General features: G+C 41.7%; 2 protein-coding genes across 3 annotated transcripts; one reads left to right on the forward strand and one right to left on the reverse strand.

Annotated features, from left to right (window-relative positions):
• Nucleotides 1-3,902: 3,902 nt before the first annotated feature.
• Nucleotides 3,903-16,483, forward strand: LOC121615716 (collagen alpha-2(VI) chain-like). Of its 2 annotated transcripts, none has more exons than XM_041950082.1 (28): nucleotides 3,903-4,157; nucleotides 5,624-5,785; nucleotides 6,380-6,990; nucleotides 7,098-7,118; nucleotides 7,257-7,322; nucleotides 7,430-7,483; nucleotides 7,582-7,626; nucleotides 7,738-7,764; nucleotides 7,844-7,870; nucleotides 7,989-8,033; nucleotides 8,127-8,180; nucleotides 8,451-8,513; nucleotides 9,365-9,427; nucleotides 9,509-9,562; nucleotides 9,665-9,700; nucleotides 9,793-9,855; nucleotides 10,410-10,472; nucleotides 10,758-10,820; nucleotides 10,938-11,000; nucleotides 11,087-11,137; nucleotides 11,215-11,313; nucleotides 13,190-13,252; nucleotides 13,348-13,383; nucleotides 13,481-13,526; nucleotides 13,610-13,762; nucleotides 14,524-14,976; nucleotides 15,068-15,106; nucleotides 15,189-16,483. In XM_041950082.1, the coding sequence occupies exons 2-28, from the start codon at nucleotides 5,629-5,631 to the stop codon at nucleotides 15,788-15,790; spliced, it is 3,117 nt and encodes a 1,038-aa protein (XP_041806016.1). In that variant the 5' UTR covers nucleotides 3,903-4,157; nucleotides 5,624-5,628; the 3' UTR covers nucleotides 15,791-16,483. The 2 variants fall into 2 exon arrangements, with proteins under 2 accessions (XP_041806016.1, XP_041806015.1); XM_041950081.1 differs by having other exon boundaries at nucleotides 3,905-4,157; nucleotides 5,624-5,791; nucleotides 15,189-16,481.
• Nucleotides 15,221-23,063, reverse strand: xrcc5 (X-ray repair complementing defective repair in Chinese hamster cells 5). The gene is made up of 21 exons (XM_041950083.1): nucleotides 23,024-23,063; nucleotides 22,526-22,639; nucleotides 22,264-22,447; nucleotides 21,545-21,593; nucleotides 21,284-21,406; nucleotides 20,913-21,092; nucleotides 20,631-20,745; nucleotides 20,048-20,186; nucleotides 19,859-19,971; nucleotides 19,682-19,744; nucleotides 19,459-19,596; nucleotides 19,272-19,362; nucleotides 18,744-18,874; nucleotides 18,402-18,598; nucleotides 18,079-18,169; nucleotides 17,856-17,925; nucleotides 17,592-17,701; nucleotides 17,263-17,359; nucleotides 17,001-17,068; nucleotides 16,721-16,795; nucleotides 15,221-16,499 (listed from the first exon to the last, which is right to left on the reverse strand). The coding sequence occupies exons 1-21, from the start codon at nucleotides 23,036-23,038 to the stop codon at nucleotides 16,485-16,487; spliced, it is 2,178 nt and encodes a 725-aa protein (XP_041806017.1). The 5' UTR covers nucleotides 23,039-23,063; the 3' UTR covers nucleotides 15,221-16,484.
• Nucleotides 23,064-23,084: the final 21 nt, after the last annotated feature.

The raw sequence follows: 23,084 nt of genomic DNA on the forward strand, positions 1-23,084 counted from the left end.
TGATTTTTCAAAGCTCTCTGCACACTGTCAGGAAAACTGGAATCAGCTTGCAAAACACAGTAAAATACAATGAAAAACTTTAACTGTAGAATTAAAACATGACCTCAGTGTTCTTGATGGAAGCTTCATCCCTTAGTTAGCAGATTCAGAGTTCAAAATGAGATGAAATGTAACAGACTAATCCACCTATGCATCAACAATAACAACCCAACATGATAAGTATATATAGTATTTCTTCTTAAAACCACAATATGAAGATTTAGAGAATTCTTCAATTTGCTGCCATCTAGTAGCAGTAGTAGTTTCAAGAGCCAAAGCAAAGCAAAGCTGCTGCCAAATGAAGTTTGAAAAAGTCTTTAATGCAGGACTTTTATGTCTAATAGAGAATGTTTACATTGTGGTTTGATTTTGGCTTATTGACAGCGTTCTAATAAACTCCAACATATCAGACTTTGCAGGGGATGAAAAGATAAAGTCTGTCTCCATTGTTATCTCTAGTGTTGATGCTTTTACTGAAGCAAAAGATCTTAAGTCAAGCATGTTTGTCTTAAACTTGAGCTCCCTTAGTCACAATTTAAATGTCCTCCGGCAGAAAAAGAATCCTGTATCTATCTGTTATCACCTCACATGTCTACACACATGAACATGAACATCACTGTGCTAACGCCTGGCCTTGCAGGCGGAGGTCACTGTGGTCGTTGCTGCTCGCTCCTCCCTTCATGCTGCACAGCTGCTCAACCTGTAAATGTTCATCTGGATGCCGCAGGCACTTAAAACGAGTGTTGCCCAGGAGAAACAATCGCAGATTGCCTGCCTCTCTCTTAATCGCTCACTTGCCCACTCAGCATCTCTTCAGAAATGCACCCCCTCCCTCACACACACACACACACTTGGGTGCTCTAAAAACAGCAGCAGCGCTCTGTGAGCAGGTCAATAGCAGTATCACTGCATTTCTCTAATTGAGCCCCTGATGATGGACTTCCTGAGCTCGCTGCCTTTGAACGTCGATAAGCAGGCAGCCGTGTACACTAATGCATTCCTGCTGGCTGTCACACGGTGTCAGAGCAGCGTGTGACCTGATTAAAATACGTCCCTCCAACTAGGGCACATGCCTCTAATGTCCAATCCCAAAAGTGCAGTATTCCCAAATTTCCTGCTGCTGACCATTGCTGTCTTTGTTTTGTTTGCACTGTGAATGACTGGAATTTATTGTAAACAGCAAAGCTTTACAATGTCTGGACGGTTTTCTTGAGTAAAATCTGGATCACCTACAATATTACTTCCAGATTTAGTCAGTAATCCTGCTCGCTGATAACGTCCCACTTTCCACGCCTTCTTAATGGTTTTCTTTTGTTTGTTTTGCTTTCGACGATGAAGATTTCGCCTTTCACCGGAGGATCAAAGGGTCAAATTTTAGTGGCGATGGAGATCAGGTATTTCCAAGTACGGTTAGCTGCACCCCAAAGGAAAGCGCACAATGAAAGAACTACATAAACATTAAATGGTTTATGCAGGGGTCAGGTCTTCTCATTTATTCTCCAAGATCCTTGTCTCTGAGCTTGCAGCCACCTCGCTCCTGATGGCTTACTGTATATATGAGGATTTTAGCCTTATTATTATCATTATTTACATATGAAGCTTTAAATGTTAATCATTTTTTTTGCACTGATACCTTAGCTTAGTGCTATAAATTACTGAGACTAAATCTTGAAAGTGTTTTTTTCTTTCTTCATTTAATTCCTTGACAACCTATAAATGAACATACAGCTACTGCAGGTCAGTGTCACAACTCATGACTGTGAGCATCTTATAGTGTGAATGAAAGAGTGGCTAATTGTGTCCCTTTGGATCAACTACAGCACTTAATGCTTCCCAGTATGAGAACATAATCAATCCATCTTAATAAAGGGAGTCCTTGGTCAGTGCTGCTAAAACTTACAGTGAAGTCAAGTGCCTGGCATAACATTTTCACCAAAGCATATCTGCACCTGCTTTTAAATACTGAAGTTAAATGACGCATAAAGTTTCCATCATCAGGACTGCTGAGTGACCTCGCCACAGCTACAAAGGCAGAGAGGACGCGTCGCTCCGCTTGATTTATTTAAAAAATTTAAAAAAATCATGGAGGCATGAAAAGACAGGCAGGTCGTCTGTAATAATTTATCTGCAGCGTCCTTCAGGAGACAATAAAAAATTGATTTTGTGTCTCGTGGCGGTGAGGACTGAGCTCGTGCTGCAGCGTTCACAGTGCTGCCACATTCAGAGGATCCGTGTGTGTGTGTGTTTCCAGCAAATATTCAGATTCATTAAGAGTGAAAAAGAATTATCATGACATTACATTTGGGTTTGTTCGTGTTTTAATTCATATTGAAAGTGGTATCTAAAAGTAACAGGATACTGAGTAGGCTTCTTCTTCAGTTGTAATAGCTGGTTGTTTCTGACCACGCGGTCCTGACAGGGGTTTCACATTATTCCACCGATCCACAGGTGGAGGTGTTGCATCGAGAAAAGGCATCCATGCACCAGCAAACGCTGTGGAGAAGAAGTCTGCTCGCAGCAAACATGAATGTGCCTGAGTAACTGTCAAAAGTTTTACTCAAGATTTACTCAAGTATCGTACTTAAGTACAAATTTGAGGTACTTCACTTGAGTCTTTTCTTTTCTTTTCGTTTCCACTGTTACATTCAGAGGGAACTATTATACTCCTCTACATTTATCTGACAGCTTTAGTTACTTGACAAAATGAGATTTTTGCATATAAAACATAATGAAATATGTTTTTGTAACAAATCAAAATACCCAACAGTATATACAAGTGAAGATGGGACGATTCGCAAATATCTTTATGCTGGTTTCAGTCATTTTCAAGCAAAAATATTTCATGGTTCCACCTTCTCAAACATAAAGATTTGTTGCTTTTCCTTTCATTCACTTTAATCATTTTATTTTTCAATCATTCAGCCGACTATAATAGTAAAATCCTGCCTTAACATAATGCGTCATTACAGTCACACAGGACATTTCTCTGCGTTGAGTACTTTAAATACTTTTACATTGTCCTGATTACACTTACACACTTTTACTTCAGTAACATTTTCAGTGCAGGTCTTCTTCTTTACAGGGTCATACCAGTACTTCTACTAATGTGTTTGTATTTTAAAAATTCCCCACAGCTCAAGGAAAGGTATTCAGAAAGCTTGTTTTCTTTCACAATAGTCCAAACCCCAAACATGTTCAATGAACAATGATATAAACAGAGAAAAGCAGCAAATCCTCAGATGTTTGTGGAGACTGTCAGTCATCCAGGTCATGTTACCCAAGGAGGGTTGAACCTAGGACAACTGGACATGAGGCCAAATGTGAATATTATGTGAAAAACTAAACACACTTGGCCTCAGGTGACTCTAGGACTGCCACCACACAGCCAGCAGCACTGAGGAACCAGGTGCTATCAATCCGCCTTGATCAGGACCCCACAGGGTTGAACACCTGGGACTCCTCAGCAGTCAGTTAGAACTGAGGAGCTCCTTGGACAGCAAATCCTCACATTTAAGAATCTGAAACCAGCAACATTTTTTATGGCCAAAAAAGACTAAATTCATGCCTTAAAATAAGAGCAGACAAAATCAAGTAATCGATGAATCCAACAATCGTTTTGCAAACTGTGAGGCAGCAGCTACATTCCAGCGTGACATCTCTCATGCTGCACGGTCCTGAAACATAAACAGGCTGAGTGTGCGCGCGGCCCTCTCCATGTAAGGATGTGGAGCTGAAGTGTTCGCAAAGCTGGAGAGAATCAGCGCGTGACGCTCGCATTTATGCAGTCGGATGGATTATGTTGTGTTTACAGTCACTTCATTTCCCAGACTCTCACCTTCGCTGTGGACACCGTCTCTCTTGACTCCAGCTGCAGTTGTTGAACAGCAGAGAGTAAACTGCAGTGAAACTCAAACGCGCGCGCGCGCCCCGGACCCGCTCGCGCGTCTGTTGAACGGGCGGCTCCTCGAGCACGAGCTGACCCTCGCAGAGTTCGCTGATATGGGAACTTTCCGCCTCAGATGATTATCTGTAGTTTACAGACTCTGGAAATTGGTTGAACTTCCTGGCGGACTCGAGTCTCAGCTTTGGGTTTTGACGGTCTCCGCACAGTCGACGCGGTGAGTCCACTTTATTTAAGCTTTTATGAGTTTTTTGTTGCAGTGTGGTGTGCGTGTGAAGCACCGACAGACAAGCAATTAGTCTTCTGTTCACCTGCCTGCACTTTGTTTCTGGGAGAAAATAACTTCGAGTGAAATTAAGGCCAGTTGGTCCAAACGTGAGCACCTTGTGGGAGATACTGTCCGGCATTCAAAATTATATGAAAAGTAAAAGTAGTTACTCTTCACCCAGAATGCCCATAATAAGAGTTTTATTTGATTTTAAGTTATAATACTGAACCACACTAATTGATGCAATGCTGTAGCTAGTTGAGCAAACTGTTTCTCCTGTGTAACAAGCAGTAGGCCTGTACTTTATACTCCAACTACTCTAAAAGATTGGTTATTTTTTATTAACTGTTTTGAATGTAAAATGTGAATATGTGAAGTAAAGCTAGTAACTGTGGCTGTTAGTTAGTGGAATAAAGAGATGGTCTACGATATGCCCTGACATTTAGTAGAGAAGTATAAGTAGCAGAAAAAAGAAATAATCAAGTAAAAGGTACCTCAAAAGTACAGTACTTATTTGTACTTAGTTACATTAAGAGCTGCAATTATTAATCAGTGAGGTGTCAACTATTAATTTAATTTTGATAAACAATTAATTGTTTTTCGAGAAAAGAAAAAGTACAAATTCTCAGATTACAGCTTCTTAAATGTGAATGTTTTCTGGTTTCTTTGCTCCTCCAAGACAGTAAGCTGAATATCTTTGGGATGTGAACAAATCGAGACGTTTGAGGACGTCTTCTTGGGTTTTGGGAAACACTGATCGACGCTTTTCACCATTTTATACACCAAGCTATTAATTGATTGAGAAAATAATCAACACAGAAGATAATCATTGTTTGCAGGCCTAGTTACCTTCCAATCCAGCAGTCATGGATTTGATTTCCCCTCGACAATATCTTGTCCATCTCTGCTGTGGATTGAGGTTAAAGCCGCAGCTGAATCTGTGTTTTATTGGTTTGTTGATGTTGGGTTACAGAGATTTTCGGCTTTTAAACTAATCCTCACCTGCCACACATCACTCCTAACAGTACAGCTCTTCTTTTGGATGTGATTTCCTCACACGAAACCTCATCTTGGTTCGTCTGCCATCTTTTTTGTGTTTCATCGTTCTTTACATGAAATAGTTTGTGAATCCCTGCTGTGATTTCACTGAACAGGTGGGATGCAACAACAAAAATTTCCACTTCAGCTACAATTTAAATATTGCCCTCTTTTTCCACACAGTGTGGTTATTCGCGGTTACATTGTTTAAAACAACGATAAACATTTCTAAGCTCTGTGGAGACACCTTCTGTGAAGACTCACTCGTGTGACAGCTATTTCCTGCATTTAAAAGGAGTGTTGGAGTTAAAAGTAAGCCCTCAACAACTCTGCTGCTCACTCCTCACTGTCCTTTTTTTCCCCCCTCTCCTCTGCAGGAATCATGGCAGTGATTTCAGGGTTCATCTTTCTGTGCATGCTCCAAGCTGCAGCCCCTCAAGGTCTGAGCCCTCGCGGACCCAGACCGATACCAGGGCGAGGTGACAGTCCACAACCGACTCCACCTCCACTCCAGCCTTTGCTACCAGGAGATAAAGATTGTGAGCGTGAGTTTCATTTATGTATTAGTTTTTACTTTATTTCTATTCACTCATTCACATTCAGATCCATTTACTTTAATGAAAGTACACTAGATAGATATTTTAAAATGTTTTAGATATAAGATGTATAATTAGTAAAATGTAAAGCACTCAATGCAGATAATGTTTCCTTTGACTGTCCTACTATTATGTATCATTACATTGTACTCATGTGTTAATGTGTTAGCAGTGTTTTAATGTATCAGCTCTGTATATTGAGGTGGAGTTTAAGTATGTTAGAACTGTGAAACCTTCACAATGCTTGTTTTGTCAGACCAATAGTCCAAACCTCATGTAAACTACAGTTATTACGTTATTATGCATTAGAAATTAATCCTTGCATTTGCATTTTTGCATAAAAATTACCATTATCACAATTGTTGCCAATTAACTTTGTCAATCAACTAATCAATGAATTGACTGATAACATCAGCTTACCCGGATAGGCTACAGGCTTAGTTACTGAACAGCTCTGCATGTATTGTATTTATTTTGTGTCCAGAGAAGCACAAGCAGTAAAAATTTTCACACAATTGTGGACTTCCTCTCCTCCAGCCGGGATCATTGACTGTCCCATCAAGGTGTTTTTCACAATCGACACATCAGAGACCATCGCCTTGCAGGAGTCCCCACCTGGGATCCTGGTGGACAACGTGAAGGAGTTCACCAAGATCTTTGCCGAGAGGCTGATAGATGATGAATACAAGGGCCAGGTCCTGATCCGCTGGTCCATAGGAGGCCTGAACTTCTCGCAGACGCAGTGGGTGTTCAGCCAGTTCACAACCAAGGAGAACTTCATCAGGAATCTCGGTCAGATTGTATACAAAGGCAAAGGCACCTTCACCGACTGCGCCCTCAAAAACATGACCTACCAAATGACCCACCACTACCCAGAGATGGAGGCCGTCCTCTTTTCTGTGGTCATCACCGATGGGCATGTGACAGGAAGTCCATGTGGAGGGATAAAGGCGATGGCAGAGAAGGCCCGGGAGCGAGGGATCCACATTTTCTCAGTGGCAGCGTCCAGGAGCATCGATGAAATAGGGATGAGGGAGATCGCAGGCTCTCCCTCTGAGCTGTACCGCGATGACTACATTGCTGTGGAGATCGTTGACGGGCGACCAAAAATAAAGACAGATTCCATCGATCGAATCATAAAAGCCATGGTGATCTGAAAGCTTTGTCCTTTCTGACGATGAATGCTTATTTTCAGAGTTAAATTACAATATCTCTATCAGTCACGTTTCACTTACTGTTTTTTTTTTCTTCACAGAAATATCAAGCTTATTTACAGGTAAGATACACTTTACAGTTCTTTACAGGGGTTTTGGAGACATTTCTACCTTTAGAAATTGTCCCAAATCTCTCGTTTTTAATGTCTTCATGTATTTCTACATTTAATGTTGATTTGTTTTCCTTCTTGATCTTGTAGTGTTATAAGTTTAAATGCTTTGAAACACCTGGGAACCCTGGACCAAAAGGGGCTCGCGGTTCAAAAGTGAGTGTTGAAAAACAAAATTGGAACAAAAAAATACAAATAATGTGTATTTCTGTTTATACCAAAGCTTGCTTTGTTGAAGTGGCAAAATGTCTGCTCATTTCTAGGGTATGAAAGGAGACAGAGGATATATTGGGCCAAAAGGTGACAGGGGTAAAGAGGTAAGTAGAAAGTGACATCATTATGACACTTGCTATTCTGTAAAAAAAAAAAAAAAAAACAATTATGAATATTAATTCATATATTTATTATATTATAGGGTGATCCTGGCATTGAAGGTCCAATCGGACGACCTGGTCCAAAGGTTTGCTGAGACCGACTGATCAATAATTTTGCGTGCTACTTGTCTGTCTTTTTTTTTTCTTTCTTTTTTTTTTTAATTCTCAAAAACATGTCTGTCTGTGCTCTGATGTAGGGAGAGCCTGGTTGGAAAGGCGACAAGGTGAGAGATAAATCTTTATATTACCGCATGTGTCAAAGGAAATGCTGTTGGGATTAATGGCTCTGCTTTACCTCGACAGGGTGAAATCGGAGCAAGTGGAGCAAAGGTACATAACGGTTTAAACGTTACATGCTTGCATAGGTATTTTCTTTATATATCATACAACATCCAACACTGTTTGCATACTGTTTATTTTCTGTCTTCACTGACATCCAAATATTCAGGGTGTGGCAGGTGTTCCTGGCATGAATGGAACTGACGGTCAAAAGGTGAGTCTGCATATGACAAAATGCAATGTCAGCCACGACTCTTAACATGTACAGTATACTGATCTGATGGAATTGTCTTTGGGAAATCTGCAGGGCAAAATTGGCCGAATTGGAGCTCCCGGTTGCAAAGGTGATCCAGGTGACAGGGTAGGTCTAGCGGTGGTCTATGTTGCTCTGACGATGCTGGTATTCAGTGACATTCAGTATAGCTGCTACTTCAATATGTTAAATTTGGTATATTTTTGACCAAGGTGAGATATTTTGTCTATGGTAAGATCATTAATTAACTAAACGTCTTATTTAAACATACTATGTGAAATCATGCATGCGGGAGGTTAATGGCACTATCCAACAGCCGTATAGCTGGAAAAATTTGTTTGATGAACAACTGAATGCTTTTGTTTTTGTCTCTAAAAGGGACCAGATGGCCACCATGGAGACGTTGGTGACACAGGGCCACCTGGTGACAAGGGAGAAAAGGTCTGCATTAAATCAATACTAGGATATTTCTTTACCCTTTAACTTATCAGCAGATAAAAATGGAATTACAGCTATGCTGGCAGCTTTGTGAAGCTGCACATTGGGCTAATTACTAACATCAGCATGCGAACGTACTCACAGTGACATGCTGCTATAATGTTTAACATGTTCACCATCTTAGTTTAGCCTGTATGCTAATATTGGCCAGTTGGCACCAAAAGCAGCAGTTAATGGTAACTCAGACTTACCAGCTGTCTAATAGATTGTACTTTTATACTTTAAATAAAGTATTTGACAAATTAAAATGTTGACCACATGATGGAGCTAGAAGAAAAGTGAGGGGCTCCCCCAAAATTTTGATTCATCCTGAAGGCGACTTGAGTGTCTGAACTAATCTGACAGAAATCCATCCCAAGATTGTTGAGACATTTTACTCATAATTAGAAATGTCAACCAGCTGGTGGCGCTAGAGGTCAAAAGGCATTAGGATTCATGAATGTCTGCACAAAACTTTACAGCATATCATTCAGTCATTGTTGAGATATAGTGGTGGACCGACTGGAGCAAAACTGATAATGTGGCTAAAGATCAAAACTCTCTATGTAAACCCACTATACTGAAATCCAACACTCTGGACACAACTTTTGGTTGTATTCCCATGAAATTTGGTACCAACGTACTTGGTGACTTTGGTTTTAATCATGTATAAACAACAGGTCAAAATTTTTACTGACCCACATGATTCCTGAGCGGATGGATCGTTGTTTGTGGGATCTGCAGACGTTTAGACATTTCAAATGTGCGTTATTTAATGTCATCAGTCATGTATGTTTGTTTGTTTGTTTGCTTAGGGTGACTCAGGTCTCCCTGGAAAGTCGGGTCCTCCTGGCCCTCTGGGTAATGAAGGACCAAAGGTAACGTTTTTTTTTAATTGAAACACAACATAACACGGTGTCAGAAAAACTAAATCTCACAACTGAGTCTTTGCTCCTCAGGGTGAACAAGGATATGCTGGAAATCCAGGGCCACCCGGAAACCAGGGATCCCCGGTACAAAACATTTATTTTGTTTATTATAATAACTTCTGTTATATCCAGCTATAAGTTTATGTTAGAGAGATGACTCTGAAATAAAATGATTAATTCTTGCAGGGTCTTCCTGGCTTAGCTGGACCAAAAGGCGAAAGGGTATTTCAAACACTTATTTTTTTTTTTTTAAATTACCATTTCGAGAATTTGCCATAGTTTGTTATAATTCATCATTAATTAAATATTAACAGGGAAGGAGAGGAGACTTTGGAGCGAAGGGAGCACAAGGACCAGATGGGCCAAAAGGAGAGAAAGTAAGTTAAGCGCTCAGGAAGTCATGTCATATACTTTATTCACTTAATCTTTTCTATTTTTAATTTTGTTTGTGGAGCGGATTTGTTTAATTGGGAGCAGCTGCCTTTTCAAAGACTCTGGAAAAGATGCAGAAATAAATATAATACTGCAGGTTGTCGTCTCAAACATGACTGAACTTAGTTTAAAAAAAAAAAAAAGAACATGAGGGAAACAGCTGATTCTTGTGATCTGAAAGCCAAATAACAAGTTATTGTGAAACCCTGACAAATCCCAGTGGATTCTGTCGGCCCTACAAGAGATTTCAACAGCGTGAGACAGACCCGTGGCCTTACGGTCTCTGCTGGGTTTAAATTTTCCAGAGAAAGACCACAAACCGTTCCTTGGCCAGTATAATCTAGCTCTCTCTTGCTATAGGGCATTTCCTACGCTGCTTCTCAGAAAAAAATCCTTCACATATTTCACTGAAATAGAATTATTGCCGCTGTGTTCTGTATACATTTGTTGATGATTAATGGTGTGGTGGGAATCCTGACACATTAATTTATTTTTCGAGGGAGAACGTGGGCCACTGGGAGGCAGAGGTCGGCCCGGAGAAGATGGACTCAAGGGCGCAAAGGTGAGGGGATCGTGCTGTGGGTGGATTTTAGCAGAGGGATGACTCAGCGGCTTCCTAAGAACTCAGCAAGTCTTCCTTAGACCTCCAAATACTGGAGTTTTGCCCTCATGCACTGGGTGTCCTGCCAAAATAGCCTGAGCTGAGCCTGTTATCATAAAAACACATTTTACGGGGAAATTGCTTTTTAAAAAATTTGTCCAGTCCGTCAGCATGAGTAATTCTGTGTATGTGGGCTGGAGTGAAGGTGATGTCCAGTGAGGATGTTTTCTCTGCTCCTATCTCCAGGGAGACCAAGGACTACCAGGACTGAGGGGTCAGCCAGGAGAACCAGGGGGCCCTGGAGGAAATGTGTGTCATTTAAAGCATCATAATCATCAACAGTAACTGGGTGGATTCTTAAAGTATTTGTGTGAAATACACAGCAGATGACACAACTTTCATTGGAAGTTTTCTCTGTGGTTGCAGGGCACCATGGGAAATCCTGGAGATCCTGGACCAAGGGGAGACTCTGGGATCCCTGGACCAAAGGTGGGTAGAACTTTTCTGTTCATCACTTTCATTATGGCATCATGTAAAATAACATTTGTTGTGTGATGTCCTTGATTCTTCTAAAGGGTGACCAGGGAAGACCGGGATTCAGCTATCCTGGACCGAGAGGACCCACTGTACGGTTTTCCGTTTACCTCACAAACTTCTTGCATATCTTGCATACTTGAGTCTAAAGCGACTCTCGTCTTTCCAGGGAGACAGAGGTGATCCAGGTAGAAGAGGGCCCAGGGGGGGCAGAGGTGAATGTGGCGCTAAAGGAGAACCTGGAGCAAAGGGGCCCATTGGAGTGCCTGTAAGATTAATAACAAAGTGGAAGGGGAATTTGGGGTTCAATTAGAGTAACCTGTGTTCTGGCCAGGGACGTGTAGGTTGAAATGATGTCCATGTACTTGCCTCTGAAAATGCAAACCTTAAAATGTACGTCAGGCATGCTGCTCAGTCTTAAAGGTTTGAGAAAGATTTGCCCAAATTGTGAAAATTATATTATTTACCACTAATTGCATCAAGCCATGCAGCTAGCTTTCAGTCTGCCACCACTCAAACGCTGCAACTTGAATGATGATGCGTTGAATAGGTCCGTTTTTAAAGCTCATCAACAACACATCATCAGGATAATGCACAGATCTCACTGTCACCACTTTTTGGTGGGACTGTTTCTCTGACAGAAGTCCAAAGAAGACTCACTTCACATGCTGGTCTGTGGATTGAGCTGTTTGAAGCACTCTGTCCAACACAAACTAAGTTTCATTCACCTCCGTTGTGTTGGGATTGAGGTAGAAGTCTTAGAGATACAGTGCATCAAAACGTCAGCTGATGTAACTGAAAATATTTGCAATGCATGGTCAGATACGATTAGAGGTTCAGTGCAAATGTCTTTTGTAATTTGGATGTGTGACCCCACGATGACCCTCTAGAATGTGAGTGTGCAACTTATTGTGCACAGAGAAAACAGTGCAGTAACGTCTTGTATGAATTTAGCTGAAGAACAAGGCTGCGAGGTCACTAGATACTGTACCAGATGCAGTGAGAGAGATCATGTGACACCAGCTGGACCTGTCAGATATTAATGTCTGACATGTAAAGCATCATTAACACTTAATAACATCTGTGCAGTTGTGTGTAGTGTATTACTTCCAGTAGATGACAGTCACCACGTCCTCAGCTTGGAGAAGCAGCAGGCTTACCGGCATGGAAGTAAAGCAATCTACTGCAGTGGACAGAGTCAGCAGCAAAACATTTTATCCACCTAAAAAAAAATCAATACCAGTTTAGGCGTACTTTAGACAGTCCTTTCCTTTGATTCTACATTTTCTCAACAGTAGAACGTCTGTATTCCTACACAGAAGCACAGCTGTCCTGCACACTGTATTATGCTGCAGATCAGCTGTTTGGGTCAGTTTCAATGGTTTACAGACAGACAATCAAAAAATGATTATGACAACAACGAAATGCTGATCACTGTGTAGACAAGAGGACGCCTTTATGAACCAGAGTACACAGAAGAGCTTTTGCAGATGGAGACCCAAACTTTTGTGCATTTCTTGACTGGCTTATTTGTTGGTATTTTTAGGTATTAAGCACTTTATTATCTGATGGTTGAGTACAGCAGTGCTCTTCAGCAAGTGTCTATCTGGCTTATTTGCTGGTGGTTTTACATAATCCTCTTCAGAGAAATCATCACTGCAAACGTGGAGTTGTGTGTGTGTCTGTCTTGCACATTGAGTGTTGATGTCTATATTCAGTGCAGCTACAGCTGTCGGAGGCCAATATGCCGGTGTGATCTCGCAACTTTCTGACACAAACAGCTGATATGCAGCATAATACAGTGTGCGGCTTATGCATAGGAAGTATATTTCGCTGCTGATCCTCCAACCGGGGGTGTGCTAACCATCGTCTACTGTAGACTGAATATGGAGAAGCACTTAACACAACCCAACTTCAAAAAACAAACAATCCCTTTATCCCACCTACAGGATGCTCAGTTCTTAAGAAATGCTCTGTAAAACAAAACAATGTGTATTTTGGAACATTCTGCTTAGGTCTTCTGCAGAAAAACATTTAATGGACTATTGAGTCAGAGGCAGAAACCCAGAAGACAAATATGACTTCAAAAGATGGGCAATAATATCCACTGAAGTCACTTCCACTGAAAAATGTTTTATGTGCAGGGGGAACCAGGTCAGTCGGGTGAGCCAGGAGAGAGAGGACCCAGAGGTGACCCTGGATCTGATGTAAGCAACAGCACAACCACTCAAATAATGACTTGACCATGCATGCAAATTTGAGATCCAATTGCATTACTCTCCCTTTGTGTGTGTGTGTGCAGGGGGATGTAGGACCAGTGGGCGATCCTGGGCTCACTGTGAGTTGTCTTTAAAAAGCATTACAGTTTTGGAAATACTATATTAATGATATTTCCTTGGCAGTATTACTTCTAACCTGCATACCTGTCACTGCAGGACTGTGATGTCATGTCTTACATCAGGGAGACGTGTGGTTGTTGTGGTGAGCAAATGTCAGCGATCAAACGCAGCTCCATTCTTCAGTGTCTTTGAGCGTACTGACCCTGTTGTTGTCTTTTGTCCCAGACTGTGAGAGGCGCTGTGGAGCAATGGACATTGTGTTTGTAATTGATAGCTCAGAGAGTGTCGGGCTGACAAACTTTACCCTGGAGAAGGACTTTGTCATTAACACCATCAACAGGCTGGGATCAATGGCCGACGACCCTGCGTCACCCACCGGTACAGCTGAGCAAAAACGCAGCACAGATGTCCCTGTAAATCCCTTTGCAGACACAGTTTAAAGTGACAAGACGTAGAGGTTGCCATAAAAGCTTAGCCATTTCCAATGAGTGAATCACTTAATCCAGCATTGAATATACGGTTACAGCCAAAAATATTTGGACAGGGCCCCATTTACGCAGTGCAGTCCTCATTTACACTGACTACAGTAACGACAGTACAGATTGTCAGTGTTGCATATTTTCTTACGAGTGTTAACAGTTAATATTCCAACTTCATACTGTTAAGACAATCACATTCAAACTGATGTGAACACAAAGCCAAAACATCCAAAATGCTTTGCCTTTTATGTTAATTTCTGAGAAGTACAACCTGTGTAGCCCAGACCTGAGAGTTTATTCCTCTGTGCCATAGACTTCCATTGTTGTCTAAAAACTGAGATATGCATACATGAGTCACACTGCTGCACTGTGACATGTTCATTCATTACAAAGAAACATGGACTGTAGTTCATTTTGAGTCAGTTCCACATGCAGCATTAATACTATACAGCGCCGACTGTATTAATATGTGACTGAAATTAGTCCCCAACAAATACACAGCAACATCTGCTAAAAAAGAAACAACAGGGTAAGGAATTCATAAAGTAATACATTTTTGGTTTTGGTCTTTTCATGGAATTTTTCCATAATTACTAGAGAACCACCAGGCTTATCTCACAAATTTGGGAATGCACTGCCTGACATGTCTGCCTCTTCTAGGAACAAGGGTCGGAGTTGTACAATTCAGTCACAACGGGACCTTTGAGGCCATTCGTCTCGATGACCCGAACATAAACTCCATGTCTGCCTTCAAAACGGCAGTGAAGAACCTGCAGTGGATCGCTGGGGGCACCTTCACACCCTCAGCCCTAAAGTTCGCTTATGACAACCTCATCCGGGACAGCAAGAGAGCCCGAGCCCGAGTATCTGTGGTGGTGATCACAGACGGCCGCTTTGACCCGCGTGATGATGAGGATCTGCTCAATTACCTTTGCTACGATGACAACGTGGTGGTGAACGCCATTGGGGTTGGTGATATGTTTAAAAAAAAACAGGATGATGAAATCCTGAAGTCGATAGCGTGCGGCAAAGGACGTGTCGACGAGATGAAGCGTTACGTTGACCTGTTGGCTGACGACTTCATAAAATCGATGGAGACTGTCCTCTGTCCTGGTAAGCCTGTACCAGTACACACAGCAGACGATGACAGTACTCGGTCTTCAGACCGTTTGTCTAACCTGTGTCCATCTGATCTCTCTTCTAGAGCCGGTGATTGTATGTCCTGATCTCCCCTGTAAAAGTGGTTGGTGTTATTTCTGGATAGGTTATTTGTTTAATGTCATAAGAGTGCAGCTCAGTGAGTGATTTGTTTTATTTCATCACAGAACCTGATGTAGCGCCATGTGTCCAGCGGCCGGTGGATTTGGTATTTCTACTAGATGGTTCAGAGCGCCTCGGGTTGAACAACTTCCGGCACGTCCGGGAATTTGTGCAGAAGGTGGCAGACAGACTGGGACTGGCCCGGAGCAGGACTGATCGTATGCGAGCCCGCTTGGCACTGATAGAGTTCGGCAAGGAGAACGAGAACCACTTGGCCTTCCCTCTCACACACGACCCCGCTGTCATCGCTGACGGTATAGCTCGCTTACCTTATCTGGATTCTTCTTCCAGCGTGGGGCCTGCCATCATCCACACCATCGACAACGTCTTGGGCAGAGGAAATGCTCGCCAGACGAGACGCAATGCAGAAGTTTCATTTGTTTTCATCACAGACGGTGTCACTGACAACAAAAACCTGGAGGAGGCGGTCAGTGCCATGCGCGGGGCACAGGCCGTCTCCACAGTGATAGCCACAGGAAGTGACGTTGACCAAGAAGTCCTAACGAAGCTGGCCATGGGCGACCAGGACGCCATCTTTAAAGTAAATGACGCCTCTGGTCTGTCCCAATACAGTTTGTTTGACCGTTTCATCCAGTGGGTATGTTGAAGAGACAACACATGGACATGAACATCATACTCGTGCTACTGCTGTTAATCTAACATTTTAAACATGAGATACTGGTTTACCAGAATTCCACTATGCACTGTGCAACTTGCAAATGACATCACAGCATTGTGCTACATTTGTCAGGAAAACTATATTCATCTTCCATATTTTATTACACAAAAAGTACAAGTCACTCATTCTTTTTCCGCCACTAAGCTTTACTGATTTCAGATAATAAACCTGCAGTTTGCTGGAAACTGCAATGCTGTCTTCTCTGAAGTCACAACGAGTTTCTAGTGCAAATAAATCGTGAGATTTTAAGAACTCACTGTATTCAGCATTACTGAAAATTACCATGGAATTAGAACAAGAGATTCACAAAAATAAAACACTGACATTTCAAACAAAACATCTGAAGTCTTCTAGAGGACTAGAGTACTTGCAATAGTTTTTGTGAATTATATAGAAAAGCATAATCTTGTATACAGTACTGGTGTAAAATTAGTTAAGTCAAACATTTGGTCTGTGGAGTATGCGTGCAGTTACTGAGTATCACCAGTTACAAGTTTCAGGGGTCTCCAAGTGGGAGGCAGAACAATGGACGGCTGAATTGGTTTGGACTGGCTGGGCTGAATGACTACATTCTTCTCATTTCTCTGCATGTCCACTGCAGACGCTCCCATTGCCTCCTTTCTTACATCATGTCCAGCTGCACAGGAAAAGGATAAGATGTGAGACTAGGGAGTTTATATTAAAGGTCTCAATAGCCCAAGCACATCCTCAGACACACACACACACACACACACACAATGAGGCACATTCTACAAATAATCAGGAAATGGCTTGAATACAAGTCTGTGGTACATCAGTTAAATATTTAAAACCTGGAAAGTGGAGTTACAGGACAAAAAAAATTACAGAAATGCATACCAGGTCATCAACATCTCCAGTATCTTCAGCTGGTGGTGCAGGCGCCTCCTCTTTCTGCTCCTCAGCAGCCAGGAACTGAGGACAAAACAGATTTTGGTCAGTATGAGCACAGTCCCAAGATCACAACTCACAGGTGTTTTCATTAATAAAAATAACAATAGACCATATTTATACGTCACAATTAATGCATAACATATAAGCAGATTATCAGAACAATAAAAGGTAAAAAGCAGGATAAGATGAGCTAAAACAACCACCAGGTTTTTAAAAAATAAGTCACCTGATTAGCTTCATTTTTGGATACGGTGCTTCCTTCAACCTCGTCCTTACTGATCAGAGTTATGGCATCTGTCAAACAGCAAGAATTAAGCACACAAACAGACTTGTGATTCAGGCCACAGTACATTATTAAGCATCAGTCAGCTCCCATTGGTGTGTTATTTACATATTTTGCACTCAGTTATGTGGAAACGTAATCTCATCTCAAGGGAGGAATGTTGTGAGAGAAATCCTGCAGCACTGAGTAATACGGCTTAACATACCTTGAACAAGCAGGTCCCAGAAAACCTCCAGCCGTCTGTTTGGAATGCTTCTTTTCAACGACTGTAGGTAGCTATTGTACAGATCAGCATTCCCCAGCTGGAAAATGAAAGATAAGGCACATTCAAAATCCATTTATGAGTCTTCTAAAAGCTCACATCTACATGCTCACATGAGAACTGGCCTCGGTTCCAATCTTGAGAAATAAAACAGTTGACTCATAATCTCCACAGTAAAGCCAGAAGTATGTGTTCTGATATCTTAAGATTGAGAAAGAAACCCCCACATCGTCATGCATTTCCCAAATGGAAGATAGTGGATGTTTATTTACCTTAACAGACTGCTCTCTAAAAGCCTGGATACAGGTGATGCTTTTCATGTAGTAGTGTGTCGTCTTGTTGCTAAGCAACTGCTCAATCCTGTGAGTCAGCTGCTGACAGACTGGAAAGGACACGGGGGTCACCGCATCCAAACAAAGAGATAAACACAATTACCAGGGCTGAACATGAGTGATGATGGTTTATAAGACGACCTGGCGGAATGTTTATCAGGCCAGCTCGTCAGGAAAAAAAAGACCAAAAAAACTGGACCTCACCCTCTCCGAATGGAAGACTCTTCAGCTTGATCAGAGTGCGGAAGTCTCGGGCTGGATCCACGCTTCCCACCTGGTTAAGTGTTTAAAAAAAAAAAGTGAAATGGAATCTTAAAGTATGCCTGTTCAAACAAGTGGTGAAGTACTTTATTTGGAATAGCTGATTTTTATAGAAAGTGGATATCTCTCTGGGATTATTACACCATCCAGGTCCCCTAATTCTCACCGAAGTAACAGAGCCTTCAGCAATGTCAGCCAGGTTATAATCCTCCTCTTCTTCATCTCCTTTTGCCTTCTTGGCATCTGGCTCCTCAGCGCTGTCAATGGCAAAAGGTGGTCAGTTAGAAGACTGAAAACAATTACTAACATATAATCAGTAAAACCTCTGCACACACAAACATACACTATAAACTGTAAAAAATAATAATAATATACATTCCAAATCCTTTCATACAAACTTCTGCATGAACACAAATAACTCTTTACTTCGTGACTGACAGCCCTGTCTGTAACGTTCAAAGACCCACGAGAACACTGAATCTAACTTACTCTTTGCCAAAAATCTGTGCACTCGTCTTCAGTTTCTTTTTCTTCTCCACTTCTGTGAGAGGAAACTTGCTCTTCACCTCCTCTAGTGGAGCCTGGCAGCGGTTGCTAATGACATCAGGGCACTCAAGAGCAGCCTTCAGCCATGGCTCCATGGGGGGAAGGGGGGTGCCGGGGCTTACTGCCCGATGGTGCAGACACTGAAAGAAAGGTTGGGTTGAGAAATAAACCCTGGTCGAACATCGACAGTGATCTCCAGAGGTGAAAATTACACTCTAGTCTGCCTCAGGTCAGAATAAATAACATGAGTGCTGTATCTCTTAAATACAAACTGGACTGCAGTACCTGGAAGTGCCTCTGGAAGGCAGGATTGGGAAGGTGGTGGACCTTGAACATGTCCTTTTGTCCAGCATTATCATCGTCCTCTACCAACATCATGGAGTCAATAAGAGAGTCCACAGCAGACAGCTGGGTGTCTGGAGGAATCACAAAACACATAAAAGTCCATTCCTCCATCTCTCACTGAAGTCCTCAAACTTATTTTTCTCTTTAAATACAAACAGTGGCTGTTAGTACACACACCAAATACATCATCCACACTAACTGCGTGCATGGAACCTGCTGAAACTGTGTCAAAATATCACCAGATTTTACTTTCCCCACTTGAAGGTGGCAACAGTGTTTACACCTGCAGCTCTAATACTGTAGCTGCTGCTGTGATAATGAGCAGACCTCTTGTGGAGAATCTGCAGTCACTTTAACATGAATGTGCGAGCTTGCGAGTTGGTTAAAAAATCTGTTCTTTGAGGTGTTTTAGGTCTAAAAATAACTTGCATCAAAACTTGGAATAAGCTTGAGATGCAGACACAGTACCTGATGGAGTGAACTTTTTGTTGTTTTCAAGAGATGGAAATGTAAACTGTCTGAGGTCTTCCATGAAGGGCAGCTGGACGTACATGAGACACTATAGAGGGTGAGAAATAGACACTTAGCTCTGTGCTATTTGTTGCAGATTCAGTAAAAATACTTTAAAACAGTGTGTTCAGGAGTCTGATCTCACCTCATAGTCCTGTTTGATGCACGGGAAAGCTGCTCCTACTTGAGGGTTGCAGCGCCGGTCATAGGCGTAACGTACGATGGCCACCATTTGGAGCTCATGCAGCGCTCGGATGAGGGCGGACAGTGCAACTCCTGCATGCTGCTCAGACAGAACAGTCAAAAACAGAAACAGGTCAGTATCAACATGTAGTCAGGGGCAATATAGCAGCTCTCTCCATTCCCACCTCATCATCCTTGGCAGAAAACATCTTGATGACTTGGCTCCCCATGAACTGATGGCGACGTACCTGCAGGCAGGCGGTTAAAAGAACGTCAGTGAATAAATTAAGCAGCTCAGTCTAAAAGTTTTATGTTTACATTATCTGAGGTTTGTTTAGCTTGAATACTTTGACAGTGAATACCATGTTCTGTTTGGTGAAGCCCAGAACAGCAAAGCACTTCCCATCGTGCTTGTATTTCATCTGCTCTTGATCTACTTTGGAGAATGGAACAATATCGCTTCCATAACGAAAACCTGTGAGCAAAAAATAAGTGTTTTATTCATAAGTCCAACAACATTAATAAATCTGAGTTCAGAAGAACTTTCCTACCTTGGATGATATCGTCCTTCTGCACCTCTGTCTCATTGTCATCATTCAGACAGTAGACAGTTTCTGTTTTCACGTCCTCTCTCTTGTTGGTTTGAGCGTCAATTGTCATCCACGTTTTCTTCAGTTTCTCTTCTGTCACCTGGAACACATGGTAAGTAGCATTTGTGGATGAGAAAGCCTTTGGCCTCACTGGCTATTGCTGAGGAGCTGTCATCTGTGTATTTACATGGCACAAAAGCCAAGTGAAACCAGTAAAAGTACAACACTACTAATGTCATATAACTGTAAGTTAAAAGACACATACTGGTATGTAAGATATAATAATCAAATACTGATTTTTTGTTATTTTATTCTAAGTAAACAAATAAAACATCACAAAACACTGTCAGCAGTAACAAATGTGTGGAATTATTTTTTACCACAAGGGGTCACTAATTGACCAGAGTGAAGAACACAAACAAGCAGCCAGACTTCACAGTAGTAACGCCAGAGTGACACGATAAAATTTGTCAGACATGAGAGAAATGTATGTAATGAGCATGTAGTATATATATTCATCCAGTGTACCTCAAAGTAAACTTACTGCTTTGTAGCCAACAATACGGATGGACAGACAACTGCCGATGGTCAGCTGACAGGGCCAGGCCGTGGGTCTCCTCTCGATTCGCTTGAACATGCACAGCTGCTCAATTGCATTCCTGCAGCATGAGTGAAGCACATGGAAAGCCAAGTCATACGACATCATCAAGTAAGAGCATTAATTATTTTTAAATATGAAAAGAACCATTCGATTCAGAGAGAAAAAGATGAAGAAGAAAGAAGTGTGACATGAAAAATATCCAGTGTTTAATAACAGTCCTCTGACCTGAAGGTGTAAATTTCATCCAGGCCGTCCTCCTCATCCAGGCTCAGCATGACGTGTTTCACTAGGTCCAGGCCATCCTTCTGTTCCCTGGATAGACCTTTGCCCATGCCCGGGTGACCAGGGCCTCTCCTGTCCGCATCTCCTCCACCCTCTTCATTGTCCTCCGCAGGGAAAGGCAAACTGAAAATGCATGAGGAAGGACGGATACATAGGTGAGTAAATGCCATGAAACTACACACAGTGAACTTGGCAAAGAGACCCATTTAACTGATGTGACTGATGCAAAAAAATCTTTGAGCGTCACGGCCAAGCAATTTTTACTGATTATATTTGCTTTAAAATCACAAGTGGTGAATGTGTCTGAACCTTACAAAAACTGCAAGGTGATGCCAGCTTGTTTCATGTTTTCAACAATAACGTCAAGGTGCTCTGGGCTGGCCTGAGAGTTGAGGTCAGTAAGGAGGACAATGTTGAGACGACCACACTTCTTCCCCCTGAAAACAAAAACAATAAACAAACACAGTGTCACACCGTCGAAAAGCCAATAATCCCACCAGCAAACTTAACCGCGAGGACGTTTGTTTTTGCTGTGAACAGCGAGAATTATATATGAGATACAAGCAGCTTCTTACTTTGTTTCTGACTGAAGGAGATCCATGCAGACAACGAGAGCATCCATCCCTGTTCAACAGGAATTAGGGAGCAAACAGATTCTCACACATCTTCTGTACAATCAACACTTTATACAAGTAATACCAACACAATAGATCACATAGATTATTTAAGTGGCTCTTATCTCACGAGTCACTAAATTATAGCTATTAGTGTTGAAATAATTATTCAATTACCCCATAAACCAGTCAACCTAAAACTGATAGAGCATTTTGCGAAATGTGTCAGCCTTGCTCCTAAATACATTTCTGATTTATTAACCTGGTATGTGCCCTCTTGACCATTCAGATCTGCGGATTACTTCCAGGTCACGGTTTGGGACTGAGGGTGATCAGGTTTTTATTGTTAGGGCATGCACACTATGGACCTTTCCACCTACTGAACTCACACACCAAGTCTCTGGATCTCTTCTTAAAACTCTTCTTTTGGAAATGTTTCATGCATGTTATATTTATACGGTTTCTATTCCTATTTATTTGATTATTATTAATTTCATTTTACCGTCTTTACTTGCTCTGTCCTCTGCCTTCTTCTTGTTTTATCTGACTTATCTGGTTTTATTTTTATCTGCAGTAAAGCACTTTGTAACATTGCTAAGAAAAATATAATATAAAGAAAGTTTAATATTATATACCTGAAAAGTTACCTGATTTAAAAAATATATCAAGCAAAAGGATACAATCAGCCTGCTGACTCTCTGGATGGATCTGATTCTCTATTTCCTCCAGAAGCTCAAAATCAGGTATCATAAGGTGACGATGCACAGTGATGTTCTGGTACTGGCCATCCTGGTCCAACTGGTTCTTGGTGGAGTCGGTGCCGAACAGAACTAAAGCTAGTTCATCCTTGGTCTCTGCAAACACCTGTCAAAAGACAAAAGGCGGTTTCAGTGCAGATCCCCAGGTTGAGTTGGTTTGCTTCTTGTTTTGTAAATGTATTACCTGGCGCTGGACAAACTTCTGGATGACTTTTTTGGCAAGTTCAAAGTGAGGCTCTTCACCCGGGGCGGAATTGGACATGGAGAATCCAACATCCATGCACAACACCAACGCTGACTACAAACAACAAACATTACACTTCAGGTTTAAGTCAAGGCGACTTGTTTTCATGACCACATTAAGAGTTATGTTGAGCACAATCACGGACAAGACAGCTTTTTGATTTTTCAAGCGCATTATTTGAGTTGCTCTCATGCTGTGAAAACCAGTGCAGACTGAGCTTTGAACACAGTCACTGGGGGCGTGATGGCGTTTGCTTCAGTACAAACATGTCTCAACATGCCGCTAACGTTTGACGTCTGAAACTCAATGAAAGAGAACAATTTGTTTCTGACGTTTGGAATTTGTTTCTATCGCCCCTTTAAACAACGAACGCTACCTAACAAAGCTGTACACAAGAATAAGTAATTTATTTACGAAATGTAAGAGAAAGTAACTTACCTTAGCGCCTGCCATCTTCTTTTTTCCCTCTTCCAGTAACTGCGTGTCACTCTGTTATGGC

This window comes from Chelmon rostratus, chromosome 13, assembly GCF_017976325.1.
Source record: "Chelmon rostratus isolate fCheRos1 chromosome 13, fCheRos1.pri, whole genome shotgun sequence".
In the NCBI taxonomy this organism is placed as follows: domain Eukaryota; kingdom Metazoa; phylum Chordata; class Actinopteri; order Chaetodontiformes; family Chaetodontidae; genus Chelmon; species Chelmon rostratus.

Excerpts from the sequence above, each read along its gene's own strand:
- LOC121615716 (XM_041950081.1), top strand. The coding sequence starts at position 5,629 with ATGGCAGTGATTTCAGGGTTCATCTTTCTGTGCATGCTCCAAGCTGCA. Across the intron at positions 5,792-6,379 it reads AGGAGATAAAGATTGTGAGC|CCGGGATCATTGACTGTCCC; the intron begins GTGAGTTTCATT and ends CCTCTCCTCCAG. Across the intron at positions 7,765-7,843 it reads CTGGTTGGAAAGGCGACAAG|GGTGAAATCGGAGCAAGTGG; the intron begins GTGAGAGATAAA and ends TTACCTCGACAG.
- xrcc5 (XM_041950083.1), bottom strand. Across the intron at positions 19,597-19,681 it reads TTTCTGCCAAGGATGATGAG|CATGCAGGAGTTGCACTGTC; the intron begins GTGGGAATGGAG and ends CTGTCTGAGCAG. Across the intron at positions 17,069-17,262 it reads CTGGGACCTGCTTGTTCAAG|ATGCCATAACTCTGATCAGT; the intron begins GTATGTTAAGCC and ends GCTGTTTGACAG.